Source organism: Pleurodeles waltl, chromosome 7 (genome assembly GCF_031143425.1).
Source record: "Pleurodeles waltl isolate 20211129_DDA chromosome 7, aPleWal1.hap1.20221129, whole genome shotgun sequence".
NCBI classification, from domain to species: Eukaryota; Metazoa; Chordata; class Amphibia; order Caudata; family Salamandridae; genus Pleurodeles; species Pleurodeles waltl.
In genome coordinates, this window is record NC_090446.1 from 909,408,515 (window position 1) to 909,427,028 (window position 18,514).

Below are 18,514 nucleotides of genomic sequence, written 5' to 3' on the forward strand. Positions count from 1 at the left end.
CCATAGGAAATAGTACTAACATGACTTTAGCGCCTGCGCTGGGCAGGCGTTAACAAATTACGCTAGAATGGTGCTGAGAAATCTTGTAAATTTCACTGCGCCATTTTTTTGGGTCTCCCTGCGGGGGAAAGCCCCCCTTGCATACATTATACCTGGCACAGGTATAATATAGCGCATGGGTTTACAAAGTGGCGCAATGCTAACACTGCGCCACTTTGTAAATATGGCACAGGGTGAAGGCCTGTTTAGCGCCACTATAGTATAAAAAATAAATTACGCTACGACGACGCTAAGGGGCACAAGGGGCTTGTAAATATGCCCCAGAGTATTTTATAGGCCTTATGGGGCCAGAATATGTATGAGTGGTCCAGAGGGACTGGCCTATAAAATGTTACTGATTCATGACCACTGGTAATATACTTGGCTTTAACATTTTACTGTTGCTTCCCTACATCTGAAAGGGTACTTTGGGCTCCCCTTCTTGACTGGTCAAGCGGTATGGTGTTGTTTGTGCTTAAACTGTCCGACGAAGTAGACTTGCATTACCACCCTACGCAGTTTCCAGCTACAGTGAATGTCTTTTTAGTGGTTAAGCACACCATTCTTACTTCTTTGTTGCCACACTCAAACGGCAGTGATCAGGCACTTACTGCAGTCTAGCTGGCCACGGGTACTGGTTCCAGGGATCTCTGTGCCGTTCTTGTAGACACAAAAGCAGAAACCGGTGCTGTGACAGCACTGCTTGGGCTGGTAGTCTCCATTGTCAGCGCACTTTGGTAGGCATGTACCCAAAAGTCGTCTAGTAACACTTCTGCCGCTGGCCTCTAGCTGACATTTGGTAAAAACTGGGGATTCTGCAAAGGATAAAGAATAGGGCAGAGACATAAATCATCTCTTCTACCGAACAAAGTACGACCGTATCTGCCCAATACAGTACGGTGTTCACCTGAACCCAAACGTAAGATATTAGAGCCCATACTCAGTGCCTCCATCTTAGCCAACAGCCAAGCTGGTAGCATATCACAGCCCTGAGTTCATCTGGCTTGACTGACACTATCCAGCTCTCCCAGCCCGGGATACCTTTGTATCCTCACTCGACATCAGTCTGATGGTGGCACTGTGTTACAGGTTAGTATGAGTTTAATAGATGTAAGTTACCCGTAATGGGAGATTGTTCCTTTTCGTCAGCTTTGGAGTCTTTCCGCAAGGGGTTCTGGACAGAATGGAAAAGCAGCCAATGGCGCAGCCATGATTTGAAATCCTGAAAAAAAAACAGAAGAGTCCGGGAGGGGAGCACATCAGATTAAATATCCAGACCATATTCACCCTTGTTCATGAATATGATTTTTTTTTTTTAATATGTTTTTAACGTAATTATGAAACTACGTGTAGAGCATCTTGGTGGTGTGCACAGGTCATACTCGCCTTTCATGTTTTCCTTTTGTCTTTTATATCTCCCAGCACATTTTTCCATTGCCCAGGATCTTGCTAGTCCTCTGCCATTGGTCATATACGGCAGTAGGGCAGAGGCCAGGAGTTTTGAGAATCCAACTGTTTAAAGACTTGTACCTGTTTTCTTCTATACCATTTTCTCGCCCTATTGGTGGGACATCATATCTGTCTGAGCGGATTTACCCCATTAGGCTCAAGCTTCACTATCTAATGACTACTTGGAAGGACTGTTGGTAGCTTCAAATTGCAGTGACAATTTTTTCATATATAGGCGCCGCCCTACTAGGTTAAAGACATCTCCATGATATTTTGATGCAGTAATAATGCCAAGGGGTACAGCCGGGTGTGGTATTTCCACAGGTCAGTGTTACCACCCATTTCCGAGTTCAAAGGGTTGAAAAGAGGCACAGCATGCAGTACTGGAGTTGGCACATCTGATTACTGTGTGTTTTGCCTCTGATAATTTCATCAGGCTTTTCAAGATGATAAATGGAAAGCAACTCAAGAGTGTAGTAAATCTGTCCTACTTGTGACCCTGATTTGTGATGAAACTCATTTGCGCCCAAACAGAGATTACTCTAGGAGTCGAGTTATCAGAACTGCAGTACCCAAGGAGAATGCACACTTTGATCCCTCTCTAAAATGGATGAGAAGAATCTTACTTCAGTAGAGGAGTGAAAAGGCAGTCAATACAGAGAATCACATGATAAATTCACCTATATCATGTGACCTCTTCTTTCGGCAAGATGGCCTCCTCTAGATTGCGTTAAAGACAGTACAGTCGGTGGTCACTTATCAGAAACCACAGATCCCAAAGTCATCCTTGCGAGTGTTTTCTCGCAAACAAAGATGCACTGTTCCATGTGACATTGAGGGGCATATTTATGAAATTATCACACAGCACAGCCCAGCAAGTCACCTTGCTGCGCTGTTGTGATAGGGGAAGGGCAGGAATACTTAACAACATATGGCGCAGCCCTTTCATTTAACAGTGCTGGTGCACAATGTGCTGCCTAGTGCCAGCGCAGGCACTCTTGCACCATGGTCCAATGGTGCCACATTGTAAGCATGACTGTTTTATGCAGAAAGTGGCACTTTCCTGCACAAAAACAATTCCCTGAGGCAGCACACATAGAAACAGGGTAAAAACTAGAAATAAACATATTTCTCCTCGTTATATGACGCCTGGGGAGGCATAGAAGTTTTGGTCTATTCCCAGGACTACTACCTCTTATGGTAAATCTGGGAATGCACTAAAATCCATGGATGTTGTGTGGGAACACCCATGAACCACCCATGGAACGCCTCCATGGAGCAGAGTAACTCAATGCAGTGATTTGTGTTATTCCAGATATATCAAGGTGGTCTTGCATGGCTTGATAAATTACATTTAGTAGTTGCGTTTTACTTGAACCCTGTAGCATGGTCCAAGTGCGACACAACTACATGATAAATATGGCCCTGAGTGTGCGCTGGCCATTTCAGACTTTTGACATCCTGAAGGTAAATAAGCAACCTTCTGTGTACATCCATGAACATTTTGTGTGGTTTTTGTCTGTGATCCACTTCAACACTTTTTGCAAATAAGTCTATGGCTGATACATGTTAATGGTTTACATGCTCTGTTTATTATTGAGTCATGACAGGCCAAGTACATTGTTTCACTCACTGTGGGTGACGCAAATAGCATGTGCAACAGCGTGCTGGACCTGACAATGCGCCACTCGTAAGAGCAAAATCATTGACCTATTTTTCACACAGTAGCCTAGAAAAGGTCGGTGAGTCAGGATCCATCAAGTAAATGACATCAAACAAACATAATTAATTGATCACTGTTATTACCAATATAGCGTCACACATGGGAAGGAATGATTATGTTCATCAGCCAAGTCAAGGCTTTACATTTTGCAGCAGGATTATTCATTAGTCCACTTTGTATCCCCTTCTCCCATAATACGAACATTAATCAATTCTGTGAAATGAGTGAAGTTGTGTTAAACAATTTTGCCAGAGACCAGAGCTATTTGTGCATTAGTTCGTTGACGGATACTTCTAACCGCAGTTTTCTCAACTTCACCATTGTCACTCTTGGGATTGTTCCCAAAACAGGCGTCATCAAGCTCCAAGTCTTGAGGCAAGTCAAAGTGGAAGCACCACAGGGCCAAGCAAGATTCAGCGCAGTCCTGACACTTTCAGCCTGAGAACTCATAAGGACATCAGGGTGCCTTAAGGTCTCTCTCTGAATACCCTGCAGAGTAGCCGATCTTTAACTGATCCCTATGCATGGTGAGTTGCTGGGTGCATTGGCAATGTTGCAACAGATTGAGGATTTTGGAGAGGCCATGTTGCAAAGTTTTAGCACTTTTCTGGCTCTCTCTGACACGTCTTCATGCTCCAAGAGACGTAACAGTTGGAGTGTGCGGCAGGTCCACCCTCTGCACCATGTATGCCTCCTGATCCCAACTTGAGTTCCTCTTTGACACCGCAGTAGACTTCCAATCCAGTACCATAATCCACGTTGGGCTCTTCAACATTGATGGCGCTGGAGCAAGAATCAATTCCTATAGTCCTTTAAAAGTCTAAGCCAAATTTATCGCGCCCCCAACCAAGTCATATCCTGAACTCCTATTGATGCATTGAGCCGTAGTTCAATTTGTCTCATACAGAGCCATGCCTTTGCCTTGGGGGGTCATACCCCATTGCTTTAAGAACTTTTAGGTTCAGACACTTATCAGAGCCAGCCCTGGGAGATGACAATGAAGATAACGGGGTATTTTCCTCAACACTATGAAGATGACAATGTATACACAAACTTGCAGGAGGCTAGTGAGTTGGACTCTTTCCAGGACACTGAGTGGTGTTCTCCCCCTGGACCTCAAATGAAGAGTGCCTCCCTTGCTGTGGTAATGAGATGTGCGGCACGGGTATTGGATTTACAACTGCCAACTGGGGAAGTCAAAACATACTAACAAAAACTTTATCAGAACCCTTACTCGCATTTAATGAAGACATGATTGACACTTTTCTGGGGGCCTGATCTAAGATCTGTTCCTGTCCACCAGTGAACAGGCAGGTTTCCAGGCATCACAGGCTGGCTACAGACAATCCAGTGGGCAGATTTATGGAAAATGGCGCTGCACAGAGTGGAGCACCACTATCCCTGCGCCCCCCTACCGCCACCATGTGTGTGCCGTATTTAAAATAAGGCGCACCATGAGCAGGGGAGGGGGCAATAGCATCATGTTTCATGACGCAATTGATGCACTCTGCAGGAGTAGCACAAAAATATTAGCTCCACTCCTGCAGAGTACATAGGGGCCCATTTTAAATAATGGAAGGCCCCCTTCAACCCCTCCTTCGAGCAGGTGTTAAAAGTGCCGTACAAAATGACGCAAGAAAATCTCACAGATTTCCTTGTGCCATTTTTTCAGCCCCCCTAACGGGAGAGCGCCTCCTTTGAATACATTATGCCTGGTGCAGGCATAATGTAGCACAAAGGATTACAAAGTGGAGCAATGAATGCATTGTGCCTCTTTGTAAATATGCCGTTAGGATTTTGGCCTCATTGGGCCACATTAGCGTAAAAATAAATGACGCTAATGTGGCGCAAGGTGGCGCTAGGGGCTTATAAATACTTTCTTATGGAAGAACTAATTTCTGTCTGCCGTTGACTGGATGGCGGCTTTGGTCCTGCAGAGTGCCTACTGTCCTGCAGTGGTACCGACATTAGTTACCATTGTAGGAGGTCCTGGAGTATATTTAATTTGCCATGCTCCCCTTCAGTCTCACCAGTGCCTGTGGGTATTCACAAAGGTGATGGCAGTGGTCGCAGTATGCCTTTGGAGACTTGGGATTCCACTTTTCCCTACCTCAATTAAGATGATGACAGTGGTCGCAGCACACCTTTGGAGGTTAGGGATTCCAGTTTTCCCCAACTTCAACACCTGGCTGTTGAAGGCATAGATCACCTCCAGATGACAACAAACCTCCTGGCTTTGTTGGGGCTCACTATCAACATACCGAATCCACACCTGACTCCTACTCAATCAATCAATCAATCATTTGCATTTATAAAGCGCGCTACTCACCCGTGAGGGTCTCAAGGCGCTGGGGGGGGGGGGTCAGTGCTCGAAGAGCCAGGTCTTGAGCTGCCTTCTGAAGGAGAGGTGGTCCTGTATGGCGCGAAGGTGGCTGGGAAGAGAGTTCCAGGTCTTCGCTGCTAGGTAGGAGAAGGACTTGCCTCCGGCGGTGGTTTTGCGGATGCGAGGTACGACTGCCAGGGCTCACAGGCTCCCTTTCATTGGAGAGATCCTGGATACGAAGCAGTTCTAGGTCTTCCCTCCGCCATGAGTTCAGGACATTCAAGCTATGATCTAAATGTTTCAGCCTCAGTTCTGGACTCTGTTAGAGTGGCTCTTGGTCTTCTGTGCCTCTTGGCATCCTGCTCGTCAACTATGCCAAGTGGCATATGCGGGTCCTGCAATGGAACCTGAAGACTCAATGGATCCAACACCAGCATGAAGTGGTGACTCAACTGAACTTGGAACGTCAGCAGACCCCTATCCCTGCCCCACTCAGTGCTGCAGGCAGTGACATGTGGCTATATCTTTTTGCTGCTGACAAGAAGATGCAATGTCAAAACGATTGCACCCTACAAGAGTTTCCAAGAGAATTCTCTCTCAGGGATGCATTTAGGATAAAGTGGAGCACAAGACTCCTGTATGTCTTTCTGTTGCTGCACCTCCTACTGTGAGTTCTGAAGAACATCAAGAACCACTGAGCCCAAATCATCTGAAGGGGCTCCAGACTGAGTAAGGAGAATGTGGTACTCAGAACTTCTGAGCATGAGCACCTGAGGGTCCTGCACTTCCATGTGTAGGGACTGAGCAACCAAGATAGTGGATGTCATCCTTGCTGTCAGGACTCCCTTCTCAAAGTCTGTTTATGCCAGGAGCTGGGACAAATTTGCAGCTAAGTGGAGAACCCTCAATACCAACCCCATCATAGGCCAAACTGTTGAATGTCTTGTTATTTGTTTTATTGCTGCCCCTACAAGGACTTATAGTGGGCACAGTTAAAGATTACCTGCTGGCCCTTTTAGACTTTTTGCGTTTATGGGACCAGCCATCCTTTTTTATCCACCTCTTGTGATGAGTTTTCTAAAAGGTTTAACAATTGTTTCACCCCAAACCTGTTAGGATTCCACATTGGGATATTAATTTTGTCCTAACTTTACTCATGTGCACGTCATTTGAATCCATATGCATCTGTCCACTACATCTCCTGGCTCTGAAGTCTTTTCTTGTCATAGTGACTTCGGCTTGTCCGATAAGCAAACTCCAACCTCTGATCTGCAATCAGTGCAGTTGACTTATGCCACCTTTTTCCAAGACAAAGTGGTGCTGAGGACAAAGGCAGCCTTTTTGCTTACCGTTGGGAGTGTTATTCATGTTAGGCAATCCATCAGTCTTCCAACGTTCTTTGTCCCACCTCATCCCTCAAAAGAGAGGAGAGACTCCATCGACGAAACCTTAAAAGGGATTTTTCATCGATCACACCAAAGACCATTTGGTGGACGATCAGCTCTTTGTGGGGTTCTCTGAATCAAAGAAAGGCAAGGAAGTGCAGAAAAGAGCTTTGTTAAGGCAGATAGTTTTCTGCATCAATATCTGCTATGTAGTGGCCAAGAAGCAGTCCCAAGAGAAGTTAAGGGCCCATTCTGCCAGGGCCCAAGCTGCTACCATTGCACTGACACGTAGTGTATCTGTCCTTGGCAACTGTAAGGCTACGACGTAAGCATCAGTACACATGTTCAAAAGCAGTTCTGCCAGATCTGAAGGGTAGGGCTTTCACCTGTTCTGTCCTGCAGGACATTTTGGCATGAGCCATTCCACAGACACACCACTCTGGGAGATACTGTTTTGATATCTATTATAAAGGTGAGGAATCTACAGTTAGAAGTATCAAAATATCACGTTACCTACCTTCAGTAATGCTCTTTCTGGTGGATACTCAAATCTAACATCGGATTCCTCCCTATCCTCCCTTTTCCCCATTCAGCAGAATGGTCTCTTTTTTTCCCCCCATCTAAAAAAGGTTTTAGTTTAGAGAATTGCAATTTGGTACCTCAGATTATTGTTGTCTTGTGAGTCTGATTGTGTGGCAGAGTTCCGAAAGACACTGATGTTGATGTGCAAGGGTGGGGCTTATATGCAGCTCCATCGTCAATTCCAGAGTAGAAGAAAAAAGTCAATGTGGAGTGGCACGGTGCCACCTCCACTTCTAGGGGAGCAAGGTTGTTTAAATCTTCCAGATCCAGCCTGGCATGTGGGGATATTTTACAGGTGAAGAATCTGCAGGTAGCTACAGTATCCATCAGAAAGAGCCTTACAGAAAGTAACTCGTCCTTTACCTCGCCATTTTATGTCTGTGCTACAAGGTGCAGACGCATTCATCTGAAAATAAAGCTAGGCCTCAGTTCTCCTTTGACAGACAGTTTGCTACCTGGAATGGGAGAATACAATCTTAATGAAATATTGTTCTAGAGGCAGGAACACCAGCTAGTTTAGAGATAAGTAGTGTTTTTAGGTGGGTGTCTGTCTTCATAGAGGAAGCATAGCTCTCAACAACATCAATACACTGAACTTCATGGGGTGAGGGGGTGAGGGGACCTTAGAGGATGCCTATGCAGGTGGGCTAATCCTGACTGAGAAATCAGCACATTCATAGCACCTACCTTCCATTCTGCAATATTCATGGACCCCTTCAACTTGTTCAGGTTCTCTAGGTAGGTGTCATTAAATTCTGGCAACATCGTCTGTGTATTGTCACCCTGCAAAAAGAAATGGATAAAAAAGACTCAAGACAAGCAGGCCAAGAGACTGAGTTATGTGGGAAAATGTCATACGTGCATCATCTCCCAACTTTTATAAGGCTTTCTTGGATGTGTGCATAGATATAACTACAAAAGGCTGAGATCTTGGGAATGTTCACTGTGCTTTCTGGGCATGCAAAATAACATTTCTGTTTTTTTCTTTACACTATCCAAATTTCCAGCAATAGGTCTATTAACCATGGAAAGATCTCTTTCTGAAAACAAGCTTTTATGCACTTGACAAGGGTGGCTGCCTCATGCTAGGGAGGAATGATCTGGAGCTTCTATGCAGTGGGTATGACCTGAGAGAGGCAAACAGTGGGAGTAATTGGATATTTGCAATACTTATTGGCATTGCAGTCCTTAACTGATGTCAAAATATCTATTATCTACAGACTGGAATATTTACACATGGAACAATGTCTACATAGTAACATACACACAGGCATCTCTGCTTTCAAAATGCTACCGCAGTTAGACCTAGCTCTGCTGCCTAGAGAGGTATTCGCACAGAGAACCAGCTCTCCTATCAAAGATATAGATATATCCACCAATGGAACCACTGTTCTGTCCAGTGACAGACATATCCATTCATGGAGTTACCTCTGCTTTCTGCAGGTGGGCATTTCCACACAAAGTAGTGCTGCTGTCTAGAGACTAATATATCTGCATAAAGGTTTCATTGGAGCCTCCTAACTAGCATATTCACACAGACATACTGTAGCCTCCAGGGTTGCATAGCCACAGAGCCATCACTGTTATCTAGACACTAATATATCAACACATATAGCTATTGCTGCTGTCTAGAGATGGGCATATCTGCACATGAAGCCATCTCTGTTATTTATTTGGTATATGTTAATTACTTCACCTCTTGGCGCCTTGTGACAACATCAATATACAATTTTGATTCATCTAGTGGAGGTTGACAACTGGAGGAATTTTATCCTCAAACCAGATTGATGTGGGTGAATAGTTTGAAGAGGGAACGTTATTCTCACTGAGGTGTTATGATAAAGGGGAGGAGGGGCTGGTGACTTTCTAGCCTAACCTACTGTGAGCAAAGTGGTTTATTATATGGTGTAGTTCTGATGCAAGGGATACAGGTTGCTAAAGATGCTGATCTGTTGATGGGTGTCTTCCTGGAGCTACTCCTTGGTCTACAGTAATGGTGGGGCGACTGGCCACCGAGGGTGATGTCCCTCGAAGTCCAGCTAAAAAACTAGTTACCACTGCTCTACTGGTCTCTGGTTACAGCGAAACCAATGGTTTCCTTTAACTCAGAATAACAAGAAAGGCTGTCTTGTGGCAAACAACTGTAAATAGTCACTGGAAACTTTTGCCAACAGAGTGGCTACTTACTAAAGTTGCCACTGTGCAAAGGTTACATTAAATTTAACTTGATCATCAAGTCATGTTCGATGCAGCAATTATTTTGATACCTTAAAGAATCCTTAGAGGCCCTCCATCAAACTCCTGTCAGCTGTGTCTGTGCTGTCACAGAAGAGCAATGGGTCTTTTGTACTTCCAATCAACATGGTTGATTGTGTGTCAGAGCCTGTCTACTGTCCAGAAGATTCTTGATTGTCCACTTTTCTAGACAGAATGGCCTGATAACTGACGCAATGCATCTGAAGTTTATTCCCAATTTAACACCTGGCAATCCTTGTTCTATTAGGTGATCTACCAGGGCCAGTGGTTAGTTGGCTCCCCATAGAGGCAGAACTTTGGAGGACACACTTATATGTTTTAGGAAGAGGGGTCATATAAATAAGTATCAAAGAGAGTAGAATTCAATCTATCCTACAAGCCATGCCAAGGCATGGTTGGCAGCCATTCCAATTCATTTTTCCTCCCAACTATGCCAATCTTCATGATCTCAACTACAAAAGTGAGATAACAATAAATAGCCAGTGCTTGCTTCCACATTGGCTTTGGTAGTGACTAGAGAATTTATGAAATAACCACAGTTTCAACCTTCACACCACAAGGATACCAGATGCACAGTATAAAAGACAATTGTTCAAGCAGGCTAGACACAGGAATGATGATGATGAGGCAATTTATAGAGCACACAACTACTCATAGGAGTGTCCCAGCGCTTAAAACAAAAAGTCAGCTCAGTATGCATAACCAGCCCTAACTCTGCACAAATAGCCAGGTTTTACGCTTCTTTTTTAATATTGCAGTATTGCTGCAACCTTGAAGCTCCAATGGGACTTTATTCCATGCCAGAGCACCTTATTAAGCCAGGGATCTGACACTGGTCCTGCCACAGCGAATTTGGGGAATGGTAGTTAATAGCTTATTTGCCGATCTCAGAATTTTCTGAGGGGTATAAAAACTGAACCAGGCTATGAGGTAGCCACTCCAGACTGGTACAAAACACCATGTACGAGAACCAGAGCTTTAAACAAAATATTTTTTTTTTTAGAGGGAGCCAGTGCAGAACATGTAGCTGGGGGGACATCCTTGTTCTGAATGGCAGGTCCAGCAATAAGCGGGCGGCAGTGTTTTGTATTACTTTGAGTCTATTTTGTTGTTGCTCTGGTAGTCCAAGATACAAGGCATTACCATAGTCCAATCTAGTGGTAATAAAGGACTGGATCACCAATTTTTTTGCTGGAAAAGATAGGAAGTGTAGACATTTTCGCAAGGAGCGCAATACCCCAATGCACCCCAAACTACATCATTAATTTGACTTTTGAAGGCTAGACTGTCATCAAATTTGAATCCTAAGTTCTTTAGTGCAACTTCTTGGCGGCTTCGGAGGGGTGCATCCTCCGGCCAAAATGTTTTCCAGAGTTCTTGTGTGGTACTACCATAATCAAAATGTTGGTTTTATCAGCACTGCACCTAAGCTTGTGGCATGCTAGCCACTTGGAAAACGGTGGACAGACAGCATTTAATTCACTCCCCGGATAGTTCTTCTCCTGTATCCCAAGAGAACAGCAGTTGTGTATCGTCGGCGTAAGAAATAATTTTAGCACCAAGGTGTTCAGCAGTCAAAGGCGGAAGATACATGTTAAACAGGGTGGGGCTCAAGGCTGAGCTTTGGGAAAGTCCAACCGTTGGTTCGCATGGTTTTGACAAATAAGGCAGGATCCAAATTTGTTGACTCTGACCAGCCAAAAAGGAGGCAAATCAGTCCAAGGCTAATTCTGTCACCCCAATAGCATGGAGAGGCTTTAAGAGTCTTGAATGGGGGACGGTGTCAAAGGCGGCTGACAGAGCTAACATTATCGGCACTACCTTGCCCCCCCCCCACTATTGAGGGTGCATTTGATGTATTCTACCACTTCCACTAGCACAGTCTCCGTGCTAAAATCAGACTTAAAGCCCAATTGGCTTGGATGCACTAGATTGTTAGCATCCAGGTAGTCTGAGAGCTGATGGTTCATATGCTTTTCCAGGATCTTAACGGTGGCTGGGAGAAGGGATACAGGGCTCTATTTAGAGGGGCTGAAAGGATCAGTAGGAGGATTTTTCAACAGGGGCAAGATTTCCAGGAAGAGGGTACTATCACAGTAGTTAGGGACGTGTTGAGTACCCTACTGACCACTGGGTTAATTTAGGTTGTCCCCTCCACTAGTAATGCTCCACAATATGCCCAGGCCATGTCTGACAAGAGACCACACCACCCTAATGACATACAGACAACTAGCGGTGGGAGAGAGAAATAAAGACGACATGTGGGCACAATAGTGCATTCACACTCTGCTCCATTAGGGTAAATCTCAGTTCTTGGGTTGTCATGACATGACCCTGGGTTGAGGAATCTAGGGCCTAAAAAGGCTGCCTGTTGATCCAACTGGCACTGGCTTTCTAGACTACCTAACGCAAACACAATATTGGCACTCATGTGAGCAGGTTCAGTATGTTCCCCATTTACTGCTCTATCTAACATTTTTTTAATGTATCCACCAAGGACCCATCCAGGTCATTTCTGGTTTGTCAGTGGTAGCCATAGTAGTCTGTGCCTAAGTGACTAACCTTCACTGTTCCAGGTAGACAAGTGCTGCCCTGTCCATCTCTACATCAACAGGGGTACATATTGGCAAATGAAATATTTGAGAAAAAAATAAAAAAATAAAGAATACAAATGGTTGTGTGTTGTTTGAATGGTGTGCCTAGGGTGAAAGTTTGTGGTAGTTTGCCTAGGGATGCTCTTGACTTAACTCTGTTTTTCCCTTTGAACAATCCAGAGCCTGAACTCTGCAATCTTCATGTATTATTTTATTCAACTTGGTGAGCTAGTTAGTCATTTTATCTACAGGTGCAACTTTTGTTTCCAATATGTTGACCTATCCACTTAGTTAGGGAACAAACTGAAAAAATCAAACATTTTACTTTCTTAATTAAGGGTTATTAACTGGTTCTTTGTGTTATCATTCGAATTCTTGGATTTTATTAATTTCTAAACATTCCTTTGTGATACACCAAAAGATTTAACTTTTTGGGGGATCCGGTGGCATGTTTTGCCAATTGTCATTATGTCCTGGAGTTTTTAAAAGGCTGTAATGTAACAAATAAAATGGAATGAAATGTCATATCCTTAATCGAGGTATTTCATAAGAGACATGATGATAGTTACCAATATATTTATCACATGTGTCTGGCAACAAGTATGCAAGTGTGTCATTAATGTCAATCTTTATAACATTTACCGCTGTTGCTTTTAATTATTATTTGTTTATTGTTAAGTGTAAAATCTGCTGATAGAAGTAATTTGGGCATTATAAACTAGAAACACAGAGTAAAAAAAAATATAACATGTAAGTCTCAAGAAAAAGGCAGGCATCAAGCTTCAACTAGAGTAAATGTGATTTTCCAAGTAACAATAATAGTGCTACCAAAGCCTAATAGAAGCTACAATCATTTAAGATGACGCTTTTCCTACAAATTTCACGCACATTCTGGATCATTTTCTTTAATATTAAATTATTAAGACATATATAATAGAGTTTACTTTTTTAGGTGGAAAACACACATTTCGTATCTTTTTGTCTGAAAATAATATTTTAAAGACTAAAACTAAGGCCCAGATTTAAGAAACTCTAGCACCACATTAGCAGCATTTTTTTAGGTTTCAAAAGTCACTGCGCCATATTATCCCCAGAGGGGCGTCCCCGTCCCCCGTTAAGGGAGCTGAAAAAATGGCACAAAGAAATCTAAAAGATTTCTTTGTGCCAGTTTTTGTGGCATTTGTAATGCCTGCTCCGAGCAGGAATTAAAAGGGGGCACACCATTGGTTACAATGGGCCCCTATGTACTGTTAAGGGCTAGCTCCAAACCTTTGGTGCTAACCCTGAACAGTACATCAATAGCATCAAAAATGTTGTTGCTATTGCCCCCTACACTGCACCATGATGCACCGTATTTTAAATACGGGGCACACATGGTGGTGGTAGGGGGCACTAAGGGGCACAAGGAAAGTGTCGCTGCACTGGGTACAGCGCCACTTTTCTTAAATCAGCTCCTACATTTTTTAGTGACCACTTAGGGGTTTCTACAGAAAGTCCCAGGGAGGTCTTATTACCAACTAATAGATCACAATTCATGAATGTGCACAAGAGACCCAAATCTAATTGAGGCTCTCATCTGGCTCTGACTTTGCCTACCTTATAAAATGCCTCACAAGTGCACAAACCTTGGATACCTAAGGCCTCCCTCAAGCTGAACCCAACCCAAATGATGTTTGCTCTTATTTCCAATTACCACAAGCATATGTAGTATATCGGAGGACTAAAAGCAGCATCACTGTCAGACTGGCAGGAAGGGCAAGACCAGATGACATGCCTTGAACTTTTACTTTATGTGGAGGTGGAAACCTATCTCAATCATAATCCACCAAACAACATCCTACATCCACAACAGAAAGGAGATCATAAGCCTACTGATCAGACGGCAACTTATCACAGAGAAACATCCAGTTTACCAAACAGCAGATAAATGCTCTAATACCCATTTCTGCAACCCCACACATATGCCTGCCGCTGCACCAACCATAACACCTACTGATCGCCCACCATCTGACTGGTCGCTATTACCCCATATCCCACAATGCCCTACTTTGCTTACAGGAGCCCCTTGCCACACTAACACTCTCCTGCCATCTGAAAATGCATTGTATCCATTCCCTCTACTAAAGAGGGCTCTGTTGCTTTACAGCTAAGCTTACTCTTTGTAAGTCTGATTACATACATGTGCATTAGCAACACCAGTTCCTGTCTCAGTGGCCTGTGTCTAGGATCTCAGAGGCAGCGGTCTAATATGAGGAAGTGAAGGCAACAAAATCACAGACATCTGGAAGTATGATTCGGGTTAGGACTGGGGTAAACTTGGTTATGATCCAAATGGGCTACAGCTTAAAACCTAACACACAAGGCCTCTTTCTCCTTTCTGTGGAAATCCTGATTCAGATGTTTTAAGGAGTTTGCACCTGAATCGGGAATCTATGATTTGCAGACATTACCGCACCCCATCGGTTTTCCCCCAGACAAATCTCAGCAAATAAACTTGTCAGAATCTGTTAAGGGAAAATACTACACATTTCAAGGTTTTTTCCTTGCTATAGGGAAAACATGCAGCATAACCATGTTATTTCCCACTCTGAGATTTTGAACTAGTGCATTAATATTGAACCTGGTCAAAAACAACCTCCACGCTATCGGTATTTTTGGGTGCGGGATTACCACATTACTGTATCGCTGGAGAGGAATTCAACACGTAAGTCTCAAGGCATTGCATTGTACCTGCTCATGTGTTTGGTGCATAAATGGATCCAAGGCTAAATCCTGAAGACATACTTCCTCTTCTATATAAAACACTACTAAACTTCTGACAAAATTATAGACCAATGTACGGACAAGAAATGTGATTCTCTCACCGCCACGATGTACTTCACGTGATCTTCTATTTTGTTGCTCTTCTTGGCCGTGTTCTCCAGTTTCTGTGGGTGGTGGAGAGATTAGTGTTAAGTGCCAACAAAAATCTTAAAAGCATAGAGCCTACACCTTACTCTAGCCATGTTCAATCAGACAGGGGGTTTATAAAGCTATGGAATAAATGTTGGGTGACAGAAATTGGGGTGTGATGAAAAGCCAGAAGCCCTAGTGCATTGGTGCTGCAGCGCTTTAACTATAGTCAAGATGTGCTCAGCTTAACTGCAGTACAAGATACTGCAGTGGCATTATAGCAGAAAATGCAGGAGGCCAGTGTGAATCAGTAACAATACTGAATATGAGCAGGGCGTGTAATAGTTTCAGATGAGATTATATGAAGAGAGAAATACAGCACAACATGAAGGATGCCCTTGAGAGACAAAGAATTCTTGAGATCAGTGTGAGATTTTAACACTGGTGGAGCAGTAAAGCACATGCAGAAAGAATGTAGAAGCATTATAAGACGTCTGCTGGGGCATAAACCAGAGTACGGCAACAGGAGAATGACGTGAGTCTGCACGAGGAGCGAGTCATGGCAGCGCGGTTCATGCACCAGCGTGTCATGGCAGCATGCTACAGGTCCATGTGAGATTGTAAGAAGAAGGAATCTGAATTGGACATGCAGGAGTCCCTTTTAAGGCTGTGTGAGTTGTGAAGCACAGCTGAACATGCAGAGGATCATGAGATGCTGCAGGAAAAAAAGCAAGGAATGCATGGAGCACTTTTGGGCTGTAAAAATGGTGCAGCAGAAAGTTTCATGCCGAGAATAGCTCCACGTAGAGCTGCAAGAGTGAAGCGCAGTTGGAGATACAGGACACCTTTGTGAACCTGTGTGACTAGTGAACTGGGACAAGACATGCAAACGGCATGACAAGCTGTGAGAAGAGCAAACTGCAAGAAGTACAAAAGGCTCATGTGAGGCTGTATGAGGCTGACTCAGGACACGAAATACAGTAAGGGAATGTGAAGCTGTGTGAGGAGTCAGTCATAGCAGCACATGGAGAAAACCAATATGAAATGGCATAAAGAGGGAGTGTAAGAAGGACATACAGAAAGCCCATGTTAGACAGTATGATAGGCAAATTAGAGAAGAACATACTTAAGACCTCACATGAATCTGTGCAGTACAGGGCAACCTATCCAGGAGGCCATGTGGGGGGCTGTGGGATCATTAATCTGCACAAGGCGCAGGAGAGGAGTGATGCATGCAGGAAACCCATGTTGGTTCTGGTTCTTGATGCCTCCTACACCACCAAAGACTCACCGTCAAGTTCACCTTCAAAGGACGCTCGTCCGTGTCTGCAAAGGCCAATGGCATGCTGGCCATAGGCATGGCCATCTGCATCTTCTTACGGGGCATAGGGTCTGCGGAATGAGGATGACAGTATTAATCTGAAGGAGAAAACTGAATGTACGGGAAGGGATAGAAGAAAGATGAGGTAAGATTGGGGAAATAGAAAGGTGATCATCAAAGAGAGGCAAAACGCAAGTAAAAAAGAATAGACAGAGTTTAACTAGCTAGATATTCAGCCTAGAGAACTTGTATAATCAAGGCATAAAGAGGAAATTGTTCTTATTAACCAAAACTGTAACAAGGGAAAGAAGCACTGATGCGGATTACTTAACCCCACTGAAAATCTTCGAAGTGGATCAAATTACAGTTAAGAAAAATATGCAACAATCCAGCTTGGAGACACCACCGTAACAGTACTAAATAACATCAGAATTCTAGAAGTACTCTTTGACTCCTGAATGTTGTAAACTATCAATCTAGAGCTTTGATTGCAGCATCTGCCATTTAAGTAAGCTTGGCAGAGCTCACTGTTAGATGGATAGGCTGAATCGAGATTCGGTACCTCAAAATTACTACAAGCAAGCTGCAAGCTATCCAAAATGAAACTGTGCAGGCAAGGTTGAAGATTAAAGTCCTCACGTAGATGCATAAAGTGAGCTATAAAAATGTGTGAGAATGTTTAAAAGACTGCGTCACTGTGAGCTGTCCAAGTTCGGCTGTAAGCTCCAGCGGAAACACCTTTTGGTCCACATGCGCACAATGATCTTAGAGCAGGTGAATGGTCATTTCATACTCACGCATGCACAAGAGGGAATAATCCCTGTGGAGTACAGCTACCTTACTCACTCACCCACCTTCTTTAATATTTATCAAGTCTTTAGAATCAGAAGTTAGTTTTAAATTTCGATTTGTATTATTATTAATAATAAAGAACTGTAAATAGAGTATAAAATCTAATCTTGATACAACTGGTGTTAGGTGTAACTGAGACCTGTTTTGCTCCAAGTAATTATGATACTGTGTTTTATGGAGGTAAACCGGTATTCTTACAGTTATGTGTGGTAGAAATATGGCCTAAACCACTTTCTGCACCTTTGAGTAACCTCCTGAACGAATCATGAATAACTGAGCTCATGCCATTTTGAAAGGCACTCAAGATGTAGCTCTATCATTATCTAGAAGTTCTCCTCTCTCTCTTTGCACAAAGAGCTATGTAACCCCCATGGCGATGAGGCTCCCGAAAGTAGTTTAGGCCTTCCATGAAATATGGATAGCATTATATAAATATCAATACAATTAAATACAGTACAATGGAGATGAGATTTGCAGTAACGGTTTATATAACTCCCTGCAAGGCTACAAAACTGACAAATACTGCCTGTATACAGCATACGTTGCGGTTGCAAATGGAGTAGCAGACACAGCCCACCAGGGGTAATCTCCCAAACTTCAAAACAGAACACATAGGGGCAGATTTACGAGCCCCTAGCGCCTCCCTGCACCACAATAGCTTCATTTTTTTTAACGCTAAAGTGGCACGAGGCCAAAATCGCCACCCCAAATTTACAAAGTGGCGCAATGCATGCATTGCGCCACTTTGTAACCCTTTGCGCTACATCATGCCTTCACCAGACATAATGTATGCAAAGGGGGTGTTCCCCCATTAAGGGGCCTAAAAAAATGACGCAAATAAATCTAAGAGATTTCTTTGCCTCCTTTTTCAGCACTTTTAACGCCTGCTCAGAGCAGGTTTTAAAAGGAAGCACACCATTGTTTACAGTGGGCCTCAATGGACTTTGCAGAATTAGCGTCAACATTTTTTTACGCTAATCCTGCAAAGCTCTGAACTAGCATAAAAAGTTTTGACGCTGGTTCCCCTAACTACCCCCATGGTGCTCCGTATCTTAGATGTCGCACACGCATGGTGGCGTTAGGGGGGCACTAAGGGGC

The 18,514-nt window shown here is 43.6% G+C and overlaps 1 protein-coding gene across 1 annotated transcript in view; it reads right to left on the reverse strand.

The window, feature by feature from the left end:
• The window catches only part of CD74 (CD74 molecule), a 40,139-nt gene that overhangs the window by 11,097 nt on the left and 10,528 nt on the right, over nucleotides 1-18,514 (reverse strand). Inside the window, exons 3-7 of the mRNA XM_069199553.1 lie at nucleotides 16,535-16,635; nucleotides 15,216-15,278; nucleotides 8,189-8,284; nucleotides 1,159-1,261; nucleotides 651-854 (exon numbers count right to left, since the gene is read on the reverse strand). Coding sequence (XP_069055654.1) covers nucleotides 651-854; nucleotides 1,159-1,261; nucleotides 8,189-8,284; nucleotides 15,216-15,278; nucleotides 16,535-16,635 — 567 coding nt within the window. The remainder of the gene's footprint in view (nucleotides 1-650; nucleotides 855-1,158; nucleotides 1,262-8,188; nucleotides 8,285-15,215; nucleotides 15,279-16,534; nucleotides 16,636-18,514) is intronic.